Here is a 19,877-nt window from a genome sequence, read left to right on the forward strand (position 1 = left end):
CACTGGCCACTATCTTCTGTTGCCCATGACACTGTTGTGGTCATGTAGTGACCCCCCCCAACAAAAAAAAGTTGGAAGAGAGCCTAATAGTAGCACTTGGGCTACTTACTAATCCTCAAGATTTTAAGATTAAAGTCTAATTGGTCTGAATGCCTGTATTTGTGCTTAGATTCCCATTGAGTCAGCCTTGTATTTATATGCTCCCTTTGAGACAGCACAGAGCTTTATACAGGTGGGTAAGTGGACTAGCAGAGGAAAGATGAGATGTTAAGCCCCTCTTTACATCTAGCATGGCAAGCAAGAAGGCGAGAAGCCCCCCCCCCCCCTTCTCCACATCCAGCAGAGAAATGCAGGAGGGATGTTCTCCCTTCTTGGGCAGTCTCTAACCAGCTAGTAAATTAAATAAATATCTTGCCTATTATGAAGAGTATTTCAAGGAGGCTAACAGTAGAATCCATTGAAAATACAAATATAAAATAATAAATCTAGCAGCGTTTCAAGACTCCGTTTAACTAGAATAGTTCTGACAAGTGGCTGGTATATTTGATAGCAAAGGCCTCGGTAAACAGGTAAGTTTTCAGCATGTGCCAAAAACTGCATGATCACTTTTTGTTGTTGTTTACTTACAAGACTGGATAGGGAAATCTGAATTTCTCTCCTGGGTGGCTGAAGCATGCCATTTCCTCTTTCAAAATGACTTGCAAATGTTTTGGGGAGCTGAATTCTTAGCACAGAATCTTTGTGTGTTTGTGGCTTCTCAGATTGAGTGGTGGATCCTCTTTCTTGTTCAGCAAGAAATGTCTATTCTCCAGCTGAAGGGTTGATTGGGCAATGTGAAAAGCAAACTTTTATTTTTATTTTTTATTTAATAAAAAAAAGATGCTTTACTGCTTCTTTGGTGCGTCACTTTTCTCGGATAAAAATGAACGAAACTATTGTGCTGATTACTCACATTGAAGGATGGCTGCAACTGTGCTGGGTCAGACTTTACTGCTGGGTTGTAAATATTTCTATGGTATATGCAAAAAACGTTAGACCTACCTTTGAAGCTGAAATTTATTGGTATTGGCACAGAAGATGACCTGTCCCAAAGATGGTGTAACTACCTGTGGAAACAATGACCCGTCTTGCCAGCTGTTGAGAAAATAAACTTGTTGAGGGAGAGAGCCTTGGTGAGCCAAATGCTGTCTGTCATTTTGTATTCTCCCTTTAAAGGAGGACTCAGAAAAATCTTTGAATCAAGATCTCTGGCCTGGTTTTTAATAGATGGAATGCTATTGTTGGATATTATGCCTTCTGACAGATTGCTGGTCCTGCCAATGTGGTACATCTCAAATTGTCAAGGAACCAGTTTTTATTCCTCCTTTACCTAGCTGCTGAAATCAGAAAATCTGCCTGGGGAGAGGAATTAAAAACCTCAAAAGCAGGAACCTTTGGAGAAGGCAGTGTTCCATAGTCTTATCTGGCTGGCTGCTTCTGGCTGCTTGCTTCTTTTGTGGTCTCCAAAGAGCTTGGGAGAAATCCCAAGCTTCAAGGGGTATAAAAATAATTGGGTATCACCAGCTTCTTCTTGCTGATGCAGTGCTATGAAATCTAGACCTCTGTGTTTGTTATTTATTGGAAGGGGCCCAGGAAGGGTGTTTTTCTTGAGAAGCCCTCCTTTCTTTGGGGTGCAGCTATCTGAGGGTGCAAGATCGTGTGGGTGGATGTTTGCCCTATTTTTGAACTTGTGTCAGCCTCCAGAAATTCTAAGGAACAACTTCTGTATTTGGTTTAGCTCTCTTGGTTTGGATTAGCTACAAGGCTGTTATCAGTAAGGTAGCTGGAGCGTTGAGTACAGTGGTACCTCGGGATGCGAACGGAATCCGTTCCGGAGTCCTGTTCGCATCCTGAAGCAAACGTAACAAGTGATGGCGCATGCGCGGGTCACATTTTGCCGCTTCCACGCATGCATGTGACGTCATTTTGAGCATCTGAGCATGCGCGAACAGCAAAACCCGGAAGTAACGTGCTCTGTTACCTCCAGGTTGCCGCGGAGTGCAACTCGAACGTGCTCAACCTGAAGCACATTCAACCTGAGGTATGACTGTACAGTGGTACCTCTGGTCACGTACTTAATTCGTTCTGGAGAACGAATTAAGTACGTGACCAGAGGTACCACTGTACTGTACAGTCATAACCTGAAACAGCTCTTAACCTGAAACAGTCATAACCTGAAACAGTTCTTAACCTGAAACTGTTCTTAACCTGAGGTACCACTTTAGCTAATGGGGCCTCCCGCTGCTGCTGCGCCACCTCATCCTGAGGTAAAGTTCTTAACCTGAAGTACTATTTCTGGGTTAGCGGAGTCTGTAACCTGAAGCGTCTGTAACCCGAGGTACCACTGTACTCCTGGCCCCTCCCTGTCGCAGGCAGGAGCAAAATGAAAAGGCGGATACATTTAGCTTGCTGAATTGGACTATTCTTGGGGCAAGGTTTGTATATGAATGTGAGCCTTATATATGTATGCAAACACATGGAAATGAAGCTTTTATTCGGCCAGCGACGAGGCATGTCCCTGGCTACTTCTGGAGCCCACCCCCTCCCTTTCCCCATTTAATTCATGTATGTGAATAATGGACAAGCGGATTTTCTCTGTCCAAGAAGTTAGGAGAAAATGTTGCTAAATGTTGAAACATCTGAAAACTGGACTCCCTCCCAACCCTCAGCTCTCTGAGTGATCTGGAAATACCATAACTTGTTTAGATATTCTTAGAAAGAGACATGGCAATTGTCTCTTGCAAGTTTTTTTTCTTACTAAATTTGTCTTGGACTGCATCTGTGATTGTGCCGAACTCCACTTTTCTGGGAGGTTTGAAGTTATCTTAATTATTTGGCGTATACTCTTGTAGTCTTGCTTAAAATTTTATTTTCACATTCCTCTGGGAGTCAGAGTGCCTTGGACTACATGAGCAGCAGACCCCAGCTTTTTAAGTGTTGCAGAAATACTGTGATGATTTTAAATACATATGCATGGGATGCAAAGTGTGCTGAGCCGTGGAAGTTAGCTGCAGTGAAAAATCCTTCCCATTTCTCAGTTCCTAGATAATGAAACCAGAGGTTTGTGAAGTGGATCCCAGGTGAGGCCACAGCAGGAAGAAGTTCTTTGAAAAGAGAGAGCCTAGGGTCCTGGATCTGGGCCTTCCTACTTGAAGGGAGCAATGGAGACCCCCCTCCCCCAAACCGAGGAAGCCTTTCCCCCTCCCCACATGCCAGCTTAGTTTGCCCAATTTTCTGTAATTACTCCCTTCCCTCCTTTTTTGAATTTTTGCCTAAATATGGAATTTGGCCAAGTCTGAAAGAGGCAGGAAGGAGCCGGTTGTGCCAGCTCAATTTTGTATTGGCTTTTTGAAGCGCTGCCTGCCTTATAATGTGTCCGCCAATTGAGGCATCAATACACAGTGTATTGTCTGCATTGAACTGCAGCAGCAATTTCAAGCAGTGGATATTCCAGACTCTACCTGGAGGTGCTGGGGTGTGTGGTTAGGCCATTTGGCCTGTGGTGAAGGTGGAATGCATTTCTTGCCTAGCTGCTGCAGAATGGCCCTGCAGTGCTGCCAGCTGGTCCTTGCGACCCAGTGGTTGCTGTCACCACCAACCCCAAAAGCAAAGGAGGGAAACTGGGAACTGCCAATTAATTGTTAAATCCTGGGATGCTGGACCAGTGCAATTTACACAGAGCACAAGGCCCATTCTCCAGCCCTCTGCTTCTCTCTGAGAATAGGGTAAATTCCACTCTTAGACTTCCAATAGTGTGGAACCCAATGCAGTCTAGGTGCATTTTGGATTCCCAAATCCTGAGGGTGGCAATCACTCATCCAATTGTGAAATTTTATTAGAAATATCTCTTATTAGAAATATCTCTTATTAGAAATAACAGATAACGGAAAAGCAGGCAACAGGTCAAGCAGAATAATACACAATAAACTGTAGCCTATTTACTGCAACATGGTATTGCTAGTCCATTTAGCTGAGGTTGGTGAAACTTCCTGTTGGAAGCCCTGGACTGGATTCCCAGCAGCGAGATTAGGAACAAAATGCAATGGCAGCTCGGCCTTTAAAGGCTCCCCTGCAGCTGGAGGCCATGTCTTCTGGCTCATTCTGATCAGTGAAAGCCAGAGTTAATCAGGTAGATCAGTGTTTCCCAACCGGTGTTCCGCGGCACACTAGTGTGCCGCGAAACGTTGCCTGGTGTGCCGTGGGAGGGAGGCGGGCGAGAGCGCAAGGCTTGGGGCGGCAGCTGGCAGCGCGGAGCACGGGGCGCCCTTCGGAGGGCTCCGCGTGCTTCGGGCAACAGGCTGCCGCCCCAAGCCTTGCGCGCCCGGCGGGAGCTCCTGCCGGGCGCGCAAGCCTTGCAGACACTCGCCCGAAGCACGGGGAGCACTCCGGAGGGCTCCCTGTGCTTCGGGCAACAGGCTGCCGCCCCAAGCCTTGCGCGCCCGGCGGGAGCTCCGCGCGGGGCAGACATCTGCAGCTTAGGGAGCCCTGCAGGACTTCCCCTCAGGGCTCTCCAAGCTGCGGATAGCAGCCTGCTGCCCCGCACAAGGGGCGCTCTTAAGCAGAGCGCCCCTCGCGCGGGGCAGACATCTGCAGCTTGGGGAGCCCTGCAGGACTTCCCCGCAGGGCTCTCCAAGCTGCGGATAGCAGCCTGCTGCCCCGCAGGAGGGGTGCTCTTAAGCAGAGCGCCCCTCGCGCGGGGCAGACATCTGCAGCTTAGGGAGCCCTGCAGGACTTCCCCGCAGGGCTCTCCAAGCTGCGGATAGCAGCCTGCTGCCCCGCACAAGGGGCGCTCTTAAGCAGAGCACCCCTCGCGCGGGGCAGACATCTGCAGCTTGGGGAGCCCTGCAGGACTTCCCCGCAGGGCTTTCCAAGCTGCGGATAGCAGCCTGCTGCCCCGCACGAGGGGTGCTCTTAAGCAGAGCGCCCCTTGGGCGGGGCAGACATCTGCAGCTTGGGGAGCCCTGCAGGACTTCCCCGCAGGGCTTTCCAAGCTGCGGATAGCAGCCTGCTGCCCCGCACGAGGGGTGCTCTTAAGCAGAGCGCTCCTTGGGCGGGGCAGACATCTGCAGCTTGGGAAGCCCTGCCGGACTTCCCCGCAGGGCTCTCCGAGCTGCAGATAGCAGCCTGCTGCCCCGCACGAGGGGCGCTCTTAAGCAGAGCGCCCCTCGCGCGGGGCAGACATTCACAGCTTGGAGAGCCCTGCAGGACTTCCCCGCAGGGCTCTCCAAGCTGCGGATAGCAGCCTGCTGCCCCGGACCTGTCCTGAAGGCTTGCAGCGGGAGGAGGGCTTTCCTCCCCACCGCCAACATTCAGAATGCTGTTCTGAATGTTGGCGGTGGGGAGGAAAAACCCTCCTCCCACCGCAAGCCCCGGGAAGAGAGGAGAAGCTGTGCGCCTTCTCTTCTGTTCCCGGACCTCCCACCGCAAGCCTTCAGGACAGGTCCCAGAACAGAGGGGAAGGCGCGCAGCTTCTCCTCTCTTCCCGGGGCTTGCGGTGGGAGGAGGGTTTTTCCTCCCCACCGCCAACATTCAGAACAGCATTCTGAATGTTGGCGGTGGGGAGGAAAGCCCTCCTCCCGCCGCAGGCCTTCAGGACAGGTCCGGGAACAGAGGGGAAGGTGCGCAGCTTCTCCTCTGTTCCCAGGGCTTGCGGTGGGAGGAGGGTTCCCCGCTGTCCCGGAGATTTCCCTATGGGCTTTCGTCTTGCGAAGCAAGCCCATAGGGAAATTCGTCTTGCGAAGCCGCTAAAAAATCGGAAAACCCTTTCGTCTTGTGGGTTTTTCGTTTAGCGAGGCATTCGTCTTGCGGGGCACCACTGTACTTTATATATAGTCAATATAGGCACAGAGTTAATTTTTTAAACATTTTCTAATGGTGGTGTGCCTCGAGATTTTTTTCATGAAACAAGTGTGCCTTTGCCCAAAAAAGGTTGGGAAACACTGAGGTAGATCACATCTCCCAAGCAGCCCTTCTGAGCACCCTTCCGCCTTTGATAAAGCTGGAGGGAGCCACATGATAACTAGGGCTGGGCGATGTAGCAATACATTGTCCAAAATTTGTTTGACGTCCACATTGTGATAACAGTTTCATAATACCTCGTGTTGCATTTGCTTCAGGTTGAGCGTTTTCAGGTTGCGTCCCGCGGTGACCCGGAAGTACCGGAAAGGGTTACTTCTGGGTTTCACCACTTGCGCATGCGCAGACACGCAAAATGACATCACGTGCATGCGCAGAAGCAGCGAATCGCCAGGCACACAGGTGCAGGTTGCGTTCTGCTCATGTTGTGTACGGGCCTCTGGAACGGATCCTGTTCGCAACTAGAGGTACCATTGTATTCAACTTGGAGATATATTGCAAAAAAAGTAAAAAATTGTGATGTGGGATAAAGGGTGAAGCTGGTCATCATTCCTCTCATTATTCCTGCCGCCCTGTTGCTCTGTACTATAACAAAACAGTTGTAAAAACATGTTAAAGGTAAGTAAAAATGTATCAGTTTTACACCCCTATGTAGTAGCAGTTGTCAGGACATTACCCTGTTCACTTCTACCTAGTTCCATCCTTATTTCAGACATTGTGCTATATTGGTAGAACACAATGCTAAGCTGGTGATGTATCACAATGTTGACCACCAGGCATCGCTCAGCTCTAGTGATAGCCCGGTTTAGAGAAATGGTGGGGAAGGGGACCAGGGTCCTGTGTCACATGGCCCACCTAGCTCAGTGCTGTTTACTTTCCAGGGCCTTGGGCGGAGTGCCATTCCAGAGCCACGTTATTGGGTCATTCACCTTGGGGGTGGGAAGCATTTTTCAGCTTGAGGACCTTGTTTCCTCAATGGAGAAACTTCTGAACAAGCCACGCCAGTGGTGGCCAGTGGCCAGAGGCAAATATTTGGTGTATCAATAGATGCAAATCCTAATCTTGTATTATTACCATTATCATTATTAAAATTTGTATACTCCCCAATATCCATAGATCTCAGGGTGGTTCAGAACATAAAATTACAATATAAAAAACACAAAAGACAGAAATCCTCCTCCTCCTCATCATACCCCACCCATCTGGCTGGGTTTTCCGAGCCACTCTGGGCGGCCTCAAGCAAAATACAGTGGTACCTTGATTTTAGAACAGCTTAGTTTATGAACAACTTGGAAATAGAACAATGCAAACCCGGAAGTAGATGTTTCGGTTTGTGAACTTCGCCTTGGAAGCTGAACGTGTACAGCTTCCTGTTGAGTGTGTTCCATTTGTAAATTGAGTCTCCTGCTGCTAACCAGAGGCTTCCTGTTGAGTCTGTTGGCTGTTGAGTCCTGAGCACCCATGCAACACAGAGGTGATATTTGGAGCCTTTGTTTTTGCTTTTTTTTTGCGTTTTTGTTTGTGTGGCTTTTTCATTTTTATGACTGTGACTTGTTCTTCGTTTTATGGGACTGACTTGTGACTGTGGCTTGTGACTTTGTTTTTGTGACTGTGCGGAACCCAGTTCAGCTACTGATTGATTGATTGTGTGACTGCAGAAATGGATAAAAGCCCCTGTCTTATTTATTTTATAGTACAGTACTTTGATTATTGCTTTCGTGTTATGGATCAATGGTTTCGTTAGGTAGTAAAATTCATGTTAAATTGCTGTTTTAGGGGTGGTTTTTAAAAGTCTGGAATGGATTAATCCATTTTACATTACTTTATATGGGAAAGCACGCCTTGGTTTTAGAGCACTTTGGTTTTGGAACAGAATTCCGGAACGGATTAAGTTTGGGAACCAAGGTACCACTGTATAAAAACATAATAAAACATCAAACATTAAAAACTCCTTTCAAATGTCTTCTAAAAGTTTTGTTGTTGTTTATCTGTTTGACATCTGAAGGGAGGGTGTTCCACAGGGGTCCACTGCCGAGAAGGCCCTCTGCCTGGTTCCCTGTAGCTCTCGCAGTGAGGGATAAATAAATAAAAATAAGAACAAAAACAAACCAAAAATCCTCCCTCCCACAGCACATTTAAAAGGGCATCGAATGTCAATCAGCCAAAGGCCTTATTGAAGAGGAATGTTTTTGTCTGGTGCCTAAAGGTGTATAATGAATCCTCCAGCCAAACCTCCCTGGGGAGAGCATTCCATAAATGGGGGGCCACTGCAGAAAAGGCCCATTCTTGTGTTGCTGCCCCCCCCCCCGCATTGTGGCTATGTTTTCAATCAAACAAAAGCCAGCAGTTTCTGTTCACACCCTGAGCGCTTCTTCTCACCCACCATCCATGCAAGCAAGAGGTTGCATTCTAGCCAAGGAAAGGGAGGAGGGCATGGGGCTGGGCCAGTGAGGGGTGTGGCCCTGCAGCAAGTCCCAAGGGCTACTTTGGGCTTATTGGTCTGAAGTTCCTCTGATATAGATGAAGATGCCAGTAATCTAACCTGGGACTTTTTGCATGGAGTTCATTATTCCAGGGAGCTGCATTCCATCTCTAGCATGAGGATGAAGGGTGCCATTTCTCTTTTAGCAACCAGAATGGCGGGGGCAACTTGGGAATGTTCTTTATTAAAAACCCATGTGGAGGTTGGGAAAGTGAAGTGGGTGACATCAGCTCTGTCTTGGTTTCAGCACTGTAACTGAAGATAAGGAAAGGCCTTGTGGGTTGCCTTGCTCTCCCCTCTCTGCCCCCTTGGAAGATCTGTGTCAGTGCCTTGTGCTGAAATGATGACGTGTGCCAACCTCTGCCCCAGTTCCTGCTTCAGTGGCCATTTCCTAAGGTTTAGGGCAGTAGTGGGGAAGTTGTGGGCCCTTCAGATGTTCACCAGCCCCACTCAGCATGGTCCAGTGGGAAAGGATGATGGGAGTGGTGAGCCAACATCTGGAGGGCCTTCGGTTTTCCACCCCTGATTTGTGGCATTTTGCTGTATTTTTAAACCACATAAAATAATAGAAAATATCTGAACAGTTTACAGTAAAAATACGCCAACAATAAAAAGGAAATAGTATTTAATGTAATTATTTTAACTTGGATAAAAACATGTTGTTTGCTGCTTTGGGGGCCTTTTTGGCTGAAAAAGTGGTGTATAAATAAACTGTAGCGATAAGTGGTAACTTGGCTCAGCAGCATCTTGAGGTGTGCGGGTTCTTAACACTGTGCAGCTGTGCAGAATTTAAGAACATCTCAAGACATGACTTTCTAGGAGCAGCTTAGTAATAAACAAACTTATTTTATTTGTTTTTCAGGTACTTGTAATACAAGCCCATCCATGAGTCAAGCTTCCTTTTTTTAAAGTCATGGATGACAAGGCCTCTGTTGGAAAAATCAGTGTGTCTTCAGACTCGGTATCCACTCTTAACAGCGAAGATTTTGTCTTGATTTCCAGGCAAGGGGATGAAACACCATCCACCAATAATGGTAGTGATGATGAAAAGACAGGCCTGAAGGTAAGAGCCTGTAGTTCAAGTCTGATCAGACAGAGATGGGAGTTCAGTATTGGGGGAATGGGGGAAGAAGGGAAGGTATATATCTGCACAGCACGGTCACTCTGTTCCATTTGTCAGCAGTTATTTGCTGGAACTGGCTTCTGCAATCCCAAATTAAATCGTTTTTTTAATCTGAAGCATTTTTACACCGCTCTTCAACTGAAAAGGGCTCCCAGGGTGGCTTGCAAAGATCAGTGATAAGACAAGTCTTTGCCTTCAGACTTGCAGTATAAAAGGCATGATACAAAATGAAAAACATTTGGGAAGGAGGAGGAGGAAAGCAAACCTGGGCATTGGGTGGGTGCTAAGTACTTTGTAACTAAGATCTATTTCCAGGCTGGATAGCTTTTCAGTCAAAGTGCTGCATTCCCTTGTGGGCACGGTGGTGATGGGCAGAACAAAAACCAGACACTGCCAGACGTCAGTATGTTATATTCCACCCATTCAGAAACCAGAGGTTTGTTTGTGCGCACGTACCCTCTCACACCATATCACTCCATCTAGGCAAGCAAGAGAGATTATCACAGCTGAAGCACACATTCCAGCCAGATGAAAGCATTTGAGTAAGGCCAGTGAGGAGTGCAGCCTGGGAATGAAGTATGGCCTGCTCACATGAATCAGTTCCTCTTTTAGGTATAGGTACCTGGAATGGGTATCTCTAGAGCAGTGTTTCCCAACCTCGGGCCTCCAACTGGTTTTGAACTACAAATCCCATCATCCCTGACTAGCAAGACCAGTGGCAAGGGATGATGGGAATTGTAGTCCAAAAACAGCTGGAGGCCCAAGGTTGGAAAACACTGCTCTAGAGCACTGCTTCTGCCCTCACCCCAGTTTAAATTACATGGCTTGGCTGCTGCTTCTGACCATATTCTTTAACTGTGCACTGAACCAAACCAGGGAAGGGGTTGGGGAGTGTTGTCCCAGTGCCACAGATCATGAGTGTCCAGAATTCTTCTGTGTTGTTGTTCCAGTATTTGAACTGTGATTATTAAATGTTTGGTTGACTACGTGGTGTGGCTGATAAAGCCAAGCTTGCAGCCTGCCTGATTTAGTGCAGACTGTTTCAATGTGATGTGGTTTGTTGGGAATCCTGGCAACATTGAGCTTGGTGCAAGACACTGAATGATTTCCTCCAGCCCAGTGCGTGGATGCTTCCTGTTTCTCCAATTAGTTTACATCTGCTCCAGAGTCTAAAGAATAGGCTTCTTCCCAAAGGTATTGTGTTCCCTGTTTAAAAAGTAGGGGCCTGGCCCAGCTCTGCTCTTGAGCAGGCTTTTGAAAAACAATTCGAGGTCACAGTAATTACCAAACGGAATTATCTAATCTGGAACTCCACACTGTGTTACATTAGAGTGTTTATCACCGGCCAAGGTTGGATACAGTGCTTAATGACTTGGATGGCTTTGAACCTTATCTTGTTTCTTGTCTTGGCTGTGATATTTGAGTGAGTTTGTTGTGTTTGAGTGATTGCTGTCTGGATGCTTAAGGGAAGCAGGGCAGCCTCAGATGAGGCCTGGGGGAAGCCCAAGCCATGTGGAGCCTGTTAGGTTTCCTCTCATAGTTTTGGCCTCTTTTACTTCACTGAAGAAGTGCATAACTGTGCATGGAAAGAAGGCTCTCCATTCTGGGCAGAGAGAAAACATGCCCTGGAATACAGAGTGTGAGTGTTGAAAAATAGTGATGTGGGTTTTCTGGGGCGGGGGTTGGATTGTATGCAGGGGGAGGGGGAATCTGTGCAAATTAGGTTAATTTGCATTGGAAAATTGTCAACTTGCCTTGGAAGACTTTCTGATGCCTACAATGCATATTTATTTCACTTGTATTTAGCAAATGAGTATCCTGTGGTATTTTTTGCCCCAATACACCATAAATATTTGACCTGAAATGCTTTGAAACTTCTAAGCATACCTAATACAGTGGTACCTCGGGTTAAGTACTTAATTCGTTCCGGAGGTCCGTACTTAACCTGAAACTGTTCTTAACCTGAAGTACCACTTTAGTTAATGGGACCTCCTGCTGCTGCCGTGCTGCCGGAGCACGATTTCTGTTCTCATCCTGAAGCAAAGTTCTTAACCTGAAGCACTATTTCTGGGTTAGTGGAGTCTGTAACCTGAAGCGTATGTAACCTGAAGTGTATGTAACCTGAGGTACCACTGTATTGGGTTTTCAGTTGGCATCCATTCATTCTTCTCAATGAACTTATGAAATATAAAATTTACCAGTGGCTTTTTTGGTGTACGTGTAAACACATTTACTGCCGTCTCACCATTGGGAATGCTGTTGAACAAGGCTAGAGCTCTGATCATAAATGCCAGCATTGCCTTGAATGCCGCTCTTGACACTCACTGCCTATTGCCATGCCTCTTCCAAGGGAGTAATTATTACAGGGCAAGATTGGTTTTTCTTTTTTACCTTCTTAAAGTTGTAGAGCCTGGAAAGAGCTTGCAATGCTCAAGCACAGCTAGAAATTCTAGGGCACATCCATGGCATGAACTTACACTCGTTCCACGGTTGTGGCTTCTCACTGGGAGGATGGGGAAGTTGCATTGCTGGAATGGGAGAAGTGATGGGCTACCACAGAGGAAGGATAATAATAACAATAATATTAATAATAATTTATTATTTATACCCCGCCCATCTGGCTGGGCCTCCCCAGCCACTCTGGGCGGCTTCCATAGAAACCAAAAATACAGTAAAATATCACACGTTAAAAACTTCCCTGAACAGGGCTGCCTTAAGATGTCTTCTGAATGTCAGGTAGTTGTTTATCGCTTTGACATCTGCTGGAAGGGCGTTCCACAGGGCGGGCGCCACTACTGAGAAGGCCCTCTGCCTGGTTCCCTGTAGCTTCGCTTCTCGCAATGAGGGAACCACCAGAAGGCCCTCGGCGCTGGACCTCAGCGTCCGGGCAGAACGATGGGGGTGGAGACGCTCCTTCAGGTATACTGGATCGAGACTGTTTAGGGCTTTAAAGGTCAGCACCAACACTTTGAATTGTGCTCGGAAACGTACTGGGAGCCAATGTAGGTCTTTCAAGACCGGTGTTATATGGTCTCGGCGGCCGCCCCCAGTCACCAGTCCAGCTGTGACTGGGATGAGACCTGTGGTAAACAGTGTCAAAACTGTGAATATTAATTATTGACCACTATTGCAGGGGCTGAGCCCCATTTTTGTTTGTGGTGCCCAGTTAAGAATTGCTATTAAAAATGTGTTATTAACAAGGTGCCACTGATGTGAACTATGTTCATGTATTTCAAAAATATAAATGGGAAGGGTGACTGAATTATGTTGTGGCATCTGTAACCTAGGTTTCAGGAGACATCTGGTGAATATCTTATGTACCTGAGCTTCTAACACTGACAGCAGCTCTCCCCACATGTGATTCCTGGCAGCCAGTATTCAGAATCACATGGCCTCCTCCTTTAGTTTACTTGAGTGTGTGTTTGCACATGTTGGGGGCTGGGGGACCATTGCTCAGTCCCTGACAGCATCTCTGGTTAGAAGGGTTAGGATCTGCCTCGGACCCTTGAGAGACCCTGCCTCTCACAATACTTTACAAGGTGATCAAGTAGTTGGTTTCTGTATAATGAAGAAGAGAAGAAGAGTTTGGATTTGATATCCCGCCTTTCACTCCCCTTCAGGAGTTTCAAAGCGGCTAACATTCTCCTTTCCCTCCCCCCCCCAACAAACACTCTGTGAGGTGAGTGGGGCTGAGAGACTTCAGAGAAGTGTGACTGGCCCAAGGTCACCCAGCAGCTGCAGGTGGAGGAGCGGGGAAGCGAACCCAGTTCACCAGATTACAAGTCTATTGCTCTTAACCACTACACCACACTGGCGTCTGGAGGTCCATTCTTAACCTGAAACCATTCTTAACCTGAGGTACCACTTTGAATGGGGCTGAGAGACTTCAGAGAAGTGTGACTGGCCCAAGGTCACCCAGCAGCTGCATGTGGAGGAGCGGGGAAGCGAACCCGGTTCCCCAGATTATGAGACTACCGCTCTGAACCACTACACCACACTGGCTCTCGACTTCCTACATGGCTCTCAGCTTCCTACATTATGTGAGCAGTGATCGGGCTAAGAGGTGTCTGATTGAGCATGCACATCTTTTAACAGGCGTTGTTCTGGGAGAGTCACTTCTGTGCTTGCTTTTGCCCCTCATTTGCCTACACATTAATATGGTTTGCGAGGAAGGTGCAGGGGAGGTTGTATTTCCTGAGAATGCTCAGAGGATTGAATCTATCTCAGCACCTACTTCTGTCCTATTATCACAGTACCATTGAGAGTGTCTTAACCTATAGTATATTATCGTGGTATGGGAGCAGCTCTGGAATGGATAAAAAAGCTTTACAGAGAATAATTAAAATTGCCCAGAATGTTATTGGGCTCCAACTACCAACCCTGGATGAGATCTTCACGTCTCGCAGCTTGAAGAAGTCACACAATATCCTGAGAGATCCCACCCATCCTGCTCACAACCTCTTTGAACTGTTGCCTTCGGGCAGAAGATACAGGACAATGAAAACACGAACCACACGCCTTCTGAATAGTTTCTATCCAAGAGCTCTGATTGCACTAAATAATGATCTCAGGGCCAGTTGTAAGAAATAGCAAGCAGTGAGTAGTAAGGAATGAGATAGGTTTTAGGTTATGCTATGCTTCTAACAGGTTGTGTTATATTCTGGATTATGTATGTTTTAATAGATTATGTCTGAATAGGATGAGAGTGTTGGAGATACGTGCAAATGTGTATGTGAATCCGGTCTTGGGTGTTTGATTTTCGTTGTTGTGTATACTGTGTATATACGGACAATGACAATAAATTTATCTAACATTTGGAGGGGGGGGGTTGCTAATCAGAGGTTGAAGTGAGTTGAAAGACTTGACAGCACCCGGCAAAATAAGGGCCTCTTGCCAACATGCTTTGATCCTGGCACCAGTTGCTGGAAACCACAGGAGGGAAGAGTGCTTTTGTGCTTGAATCTTGCTTGTGGGTTTCCTACAAGCATCTGGTTGGCTGCTGTGAGAACAGGATGCTGGACTAAAGGGGCCATTGACCTCTTCCAGCAGGGCTCTTATGCTTTTGCGTTACCAGCAGTCCAGCTTTTCATACCAAAGTGGGTTGCAAGAGTACTTCAACCCTGAACCCACAGGCTGCACACATGTGAGTTTTGCAACTGGAGCAGGTCCAGTAGCGACCACATGGAGATCTTTGGATGCCAGGTTGGCAGCTGATATCTCCATCTGGCTAGCCTCTCCAGCTTTCTTAAGCAGGTAAGCAGAAGAGCTTATTTATTGCATTAATATCCCACCATATTCTGCAAGGAGTACATGGTTCACCCCCTCGTCAGTTAATTCATACAACAACCCTGTGAGGTGGGTTTAGAGGCTGTGACTAGCCCAAGGTCATGACTTGAGTGGGGATTTGATCTCCCAGGTCCTGGTCCGACACTCGATAACCACTACACCATGGTGGCTTCCAAGAGTACTTCTGCTAAGGGGCAGCTATATAGATTAAGTAGGTCAATAACTATGGAGAAAACAAAATGTCACTTAGAAAAGGATCCAGTGTGGATAAAAATCAATTTTTTTAAAGGAAAAATAAATCAGATTTTTTTATTTAAATCTTTTAAAATTAAATGCTTTTGGAGGAAAAATATTTTTAAAGATAGTTTTCTATTTAAGTTACATTACAGTCCAAAGGCTATTCATCAGGAAATAAGGATTTGTTTAAGTTTCTCATGTGTGCTGAAACTAAGTTTTTTTAATTAAAAAGAATTGTTTAACTACATCAGTTAACAAAGATGGATATGTATGCTTTAATGTTACAGTATTGTCTTAGTTAAATAAATGTTTTAAATTGTTATTAAGGAAGTGATTATTTTTCTCATTCCAATAAAGTACAGCGGAAAGGATGTCCAAATGTAAACAGTTAACTGATTAAACCTCACTATAATTTCATAATTATCTGTCTATGTATTTCTAATAGTATAACCAAATCAGTAATTTTTGATATAACTGTAAAAACTGCTCTGAACATTTTTTATTCCAAAAATGAAACCGTCATCTGGTTGTAAATATTAAGATTATACTAGCAAGAATGAGTCTTTCTGTAAAAAAATGATTTAAAACAAGTCTTACTGACTAGTGATTTAAATCATGATTTAAATAAATTTAATTTAAATCTAATCCACCCTGGAAGGATCCAAAATATTTTCCTTGAATTTGTTTTATACTGGATTGTTTTATTTGATTGTTTTATTTGATTGTTTTATTTTATTTATACTGGATTGTTTTATTTGATGTTTTAATATGTTGTAAACCACTTTGAGATTATTTCTTTAAAATATAAAGTGGTATATAAATGAAATGAATAATAATAATAACAATAACAATAACAATAAATTTCACAGTTTAAAAAAGGTACCTAGACATTCTGCTGTGGTGACCGTAACTTAGGTTCAAGGTGCCATTTGGCAATTAGCTTATATATCTGAGTTTCTAACTCTGGCTGCATATTGCCTTGTTGCATGTGGGGCTGGGGCAGAGGAAGCGAAGCCTCCCCACCAACCCTTGTGCTGCCTTCCTAAAGCTGGATAAGCAAGGCTCTGGGCTTTGGGAAAGATGTATTAGGCTCTGGCAGGGTCCTAGAGCTCTCCCATCTTCTTCCCAAAGCTGGGAAAGCACTAACTTTGCTTTGGAAAGAAGATGAGAGGGCTTTAAGACCCTGCCAGAGGTCTTCTCTCACACCTCACACCTTCTCAAGGCCCAGTGACTTGCTTGGATGTGAGGGTTACATGTTGCTTAGGGCCACCCAAAAGGTCCTGAGTTAGAGGGAAGCAAGTTTGTTACCTATGGTGGGCCAAATTCCGCTTCATCATTGGCAGCCAAAGACCCGAGAACGGGGCTGCAGTCACCTACAGTGTACATAGCAATGACTAACAACTTAGTTCCTGTAATGTTAATGGGTGATGATGAACCTGCTGGCTGGCATGCTGACACATTCCTTGCTGCCCAATGTCTGCTTGTATCCCTTCATATATTATGCTGGGATGGGGAACCTCCAGCCTTCCAGCTGTTGCTGGACAGAACGCCCAACATCCTTGACTATTGGCCATGCTGGCTGGGGTTGAAGGCCCAATAATATCTGGGCAGCCCCAGGTTTCTTACACCTGTATTACAACATATGGTGGATCAATTAAGTCCTACTATATTTGTTTCTCTTGTTCTGGAAACCAGCAAGTCTCTCCAGCTGAAATGCCCCCCTTTGCATATGGTCTTTTAGGCAGTTAAATATCCTCAAAGATCTCCTCTCCTCCCTTTTGGATTTAGACTTTTTAAGGGCAGATTATTTGTGGATGCCTCTTCATTCTGTCTGCTGGAGTCTTCTCTGTGCACAGAAACCTAGGCAATAGCCTTCTACTACACTTAAAAGAAATGTCAAATTGCTTCAGACTGAGTCAGACCATGGGCGTTGGTCAGCATTGTCTACTCAAGGGGTGGGGAACCTTAGCCCTAGGGCAGAATCCAGTCCTGCGTTTCCGGCTGCCAGGAACGTCTTCACAGTTTCCACAGACCATGCCCCTTACTAGCCTTGCTCTGTATCCTCCTTGGGCTCTTTTGCCTGGCTGGAATTGGCCTTTGAACTGTAATGAAGCCTCTAGCTTGCCTGGATGGAGAGGTGTGTGCAAATCCCTAGCTGCTGCTGCATGGTTGGAATGTAGCCTACATTTCAAAGGCAAGAGTCACATGCATTGCTCTGCCTACGTTTGATTCTGGCTCCCAGAAGGTTCCCTATAAATGAAATGCAGCCCTTGGCTGAAAAAGATTATGTACCCCTCATCTCCCCTGTTCACAGTTTCCAGGATCTTGGGCAAAGGTCTGTCCTCTCCACCTGCTTTCTGATTATCTTAACTGGTGATGCCAGGGACTCACAATGGCACCCTCTTTGGTACACAAAGCAACTGCTCTGCCTCTGAGCCTACAGCTTTTCTCCAAAGGCTTGTTCTCTTCTGATGCAAATTACAGGGCAAAGCTACCTGCTGTCTAATTTAGCTCAACAGGCTTAACCAGATTTCAGGCCATCTTGGTCTGTCCTTGTACCGATACATGAAAGACTTCCTTCCAAGTGGAGACGGTAATGTTCCATGTGGCTATGGTCTTGGTCGCATTGAATCTGTGAGCCAGGATTGGCCAGCTTTGTGGCTCTGGAGGTTGCCTCCTGTCCTGGAGGTGGAAGTGAATGTGACTAGGTGGCATCTCCACACCTACCATTTCAGTAGTTTACTCCCACGTTGACAGGGCAGGAAAACTCCTGTTTTGTGTACTGTTTGCACTTCCACTTCACTGGAGGCTTAAGTGACTGGTGTTCTTTGTTGGAAGGAAGCAGCCATCAGGTAAGTGAGGTGGAGAGTAGATGGAGGGGGATGCTTTTAAAAGGTGGCTGTACCCAGTTATTTCTCCTGGGGAAGATGGGAGTGCTTGCATTCTGAATCATTTCCTTCAACTTCTCATTTGAACATCTTGGAGGAAGCAGCCATAAGATGTGTCTGGCCACAAACTACCTCTGGCCAAGTGTCAGCTCTGTGACTCTCCCCTTTCAGTTTTCAGTGGGAGCCAGCTGGCTGGAAAGTGGCCAAGGGACGCAGGGGGAGAGGGGTGTTTGTGGCTAGGCAGTGGTGGAGAACCGTGGCACAGGATGGGAGGGAGAAGTGGGGGCTCAGATGGGCTCAGAGGCAGGCTGGTTTTGGCAGGGTAGTGAAGACCAAATCTTGAAGACCAGATTTGAATCCCAAGTCAGTCATGAAGCTCACTGGGTGACCTTGGGCCTGTCAGTGCTTCTCAGCCTAAGCTATTTCACTGTGAGCAATAAATGAGGAGAGGGAGAACCATGTGAGCCACCTTGAGCTCCATGGAGAAAATGCTGGGGTTATAAATGCAGTCAGTAGTGCCAAGGGAGCCACAAGGTCCCTGTCTGTGAGGGAGAAGCAGGAGCAAGGAGCCGCATACCATACAGCTTTGGCTTTAGTGCTTAATAGTAATCAGCATTTTCATCCCAGTCTTCCTCCAATGGAATCAGTGACATGGTGCCTCTTTTTACCCTCACAACTACCCTGTGAAGCAAGTCAGACTTGAGAGGCATTGACTAGCTGAAGGTCACCCAGCACGTTTGACCAGAGGCTTGGGCCCTGCCTCTAGGTCTGAAAGGCTAAACACTAGCAGTGCTGCCTTATGCAGCAGGCTGTGGGAAGACTTCTGAGTGGGCGCCTCTTTGCATTCTTTCTCCTTAGTAGATACTATATTATTCCATTGTTTTGACACAAATGCGTTTGGGATGGTCAGATGTTACTTGATCTAGGTGTAACTTCACAGGCTGGGACTTGTCAGCAGGCAGGCATTTTAGTTAAATTGGTAAATGTGGAAGGATTAGGTGGGGAATAGAAAGCCATGGTAGAAATAGGTATGGTGCTGACCACAAGGGCAGCCCTGGCAGCTTGGGTGCCTGGGAGAAGTTGCCTCTTTCCAGTCTGCTTTAACCACTGTGGAATGCTCAGCCACGCTGTTCCCAGCTCCTTGCTGTCATTAATGCCCATCGGAATTCCCACTACTGTTGTTGCTCTTGATTCTGTGTCTCTACTGTGCAGTTTACACATTCAGAAGTCTGTAGGGCTGCTCCTGTGCTTTTGTGCTGGAGAGAGCAGTGCAGCATTTTCTTGGCCAAACCTGTTGCATCTCCAGAAGGCCGAGATCTTAGTAGGCTTATGTATTGTTTTCATGAACATTGCAGGTACGCAATGAAACCTTCAAGTGATATCTGTGTCTCTTGAGAGAGTTGAGAAAATGCAAAGTTATTTGAACTGCTTTTAACCTCTCTTTATCCTCCTGTAGTGAATGTGTGTTTGGTCTCAGTCAAGCCCCCATCTCTCCTCTTTTGGCTGACCCTTTGCCACTTGCTTTCGCAGATTATAGGGAATGGGAGTGAGCAGCAACTGCAGAAAGAGCTTGAAGACGTCCTAATGGATCCCCCCATGGAAGACCAATCAAATGACCGGGAACACGAGGAGGAGGACAGCCATCACGATGGAGGAGAGGGAGATGAGCCAGTCCTCCTTGAGGCTTCCGCCTCCTCCACAATTAACCCTGTGTCTGTGGCGGGACCCCAGAAACCTGATATGAGCTTGCCAGTGAAGCCAGCGCAGGGAGGTGAGAGAAATTTGGGGCAGGTGGGTGGGAAATGAGAGGGCGCAACCGGGTCATGAGAAGCCTCTGAAAGAAAGAGAAGGAAGCACAGATGCAGAGCAAATCTGGGGTGAGTTTCTGAAAGTCATTTCTTAAAATACTCATATTGTGCCTTCCTGTCAAAATGACACTCAAGGCAGCTAATGAACAATTAGCTTG

General features: G+C 46.5%; 1 protein-coding gene across 3 annotated transcripts in view; it reads left to right on the forward strand.

The window, feature by feature from the left end:
* RABGAP1 (RAB GTPase activating protein 1) overlaps positions 1-19,877 on the forward strand; it is a 100,768-nt gene that overhangs the window by 5,971 nt on the left and 74,920 nt on the right. The window contains exons 2-3 of one of the 3 annotated variants that reach the window (XM_081847514.1): positions 9,240-9,440; positions 19,442-19,682. In XM_081847514.1, coding sequence (XP_081703640.1) covers positions 9,291-9,440; positions 19,442-19,682 — 391 coding nt within the window. In that variant the 5' untranslated portion in view covers positions 9,240-9,290. Of the gene's footprint in view, positions 1-9,239; positions 9,441-17,854; positions 17,876-19,441; positions 19,683-19,877 lie in introns of those variants that run through there. The other 2 variants (XM_081847516.1, XM_081847515.1) reach the window with 2 other exon arrangements.

This window comes from Podarcis erhardii (genome assembly GCF_964252035.2).
Source record: "Podarcis erhardii genome assembly, chromosome: Z".
Classification (NCBI taxonomy): Eukaryota; Metazoa; Chordata; class Lepidosauria; order Squamata; family Lacertidae; genus Podarcis; species Podarcis erhardii.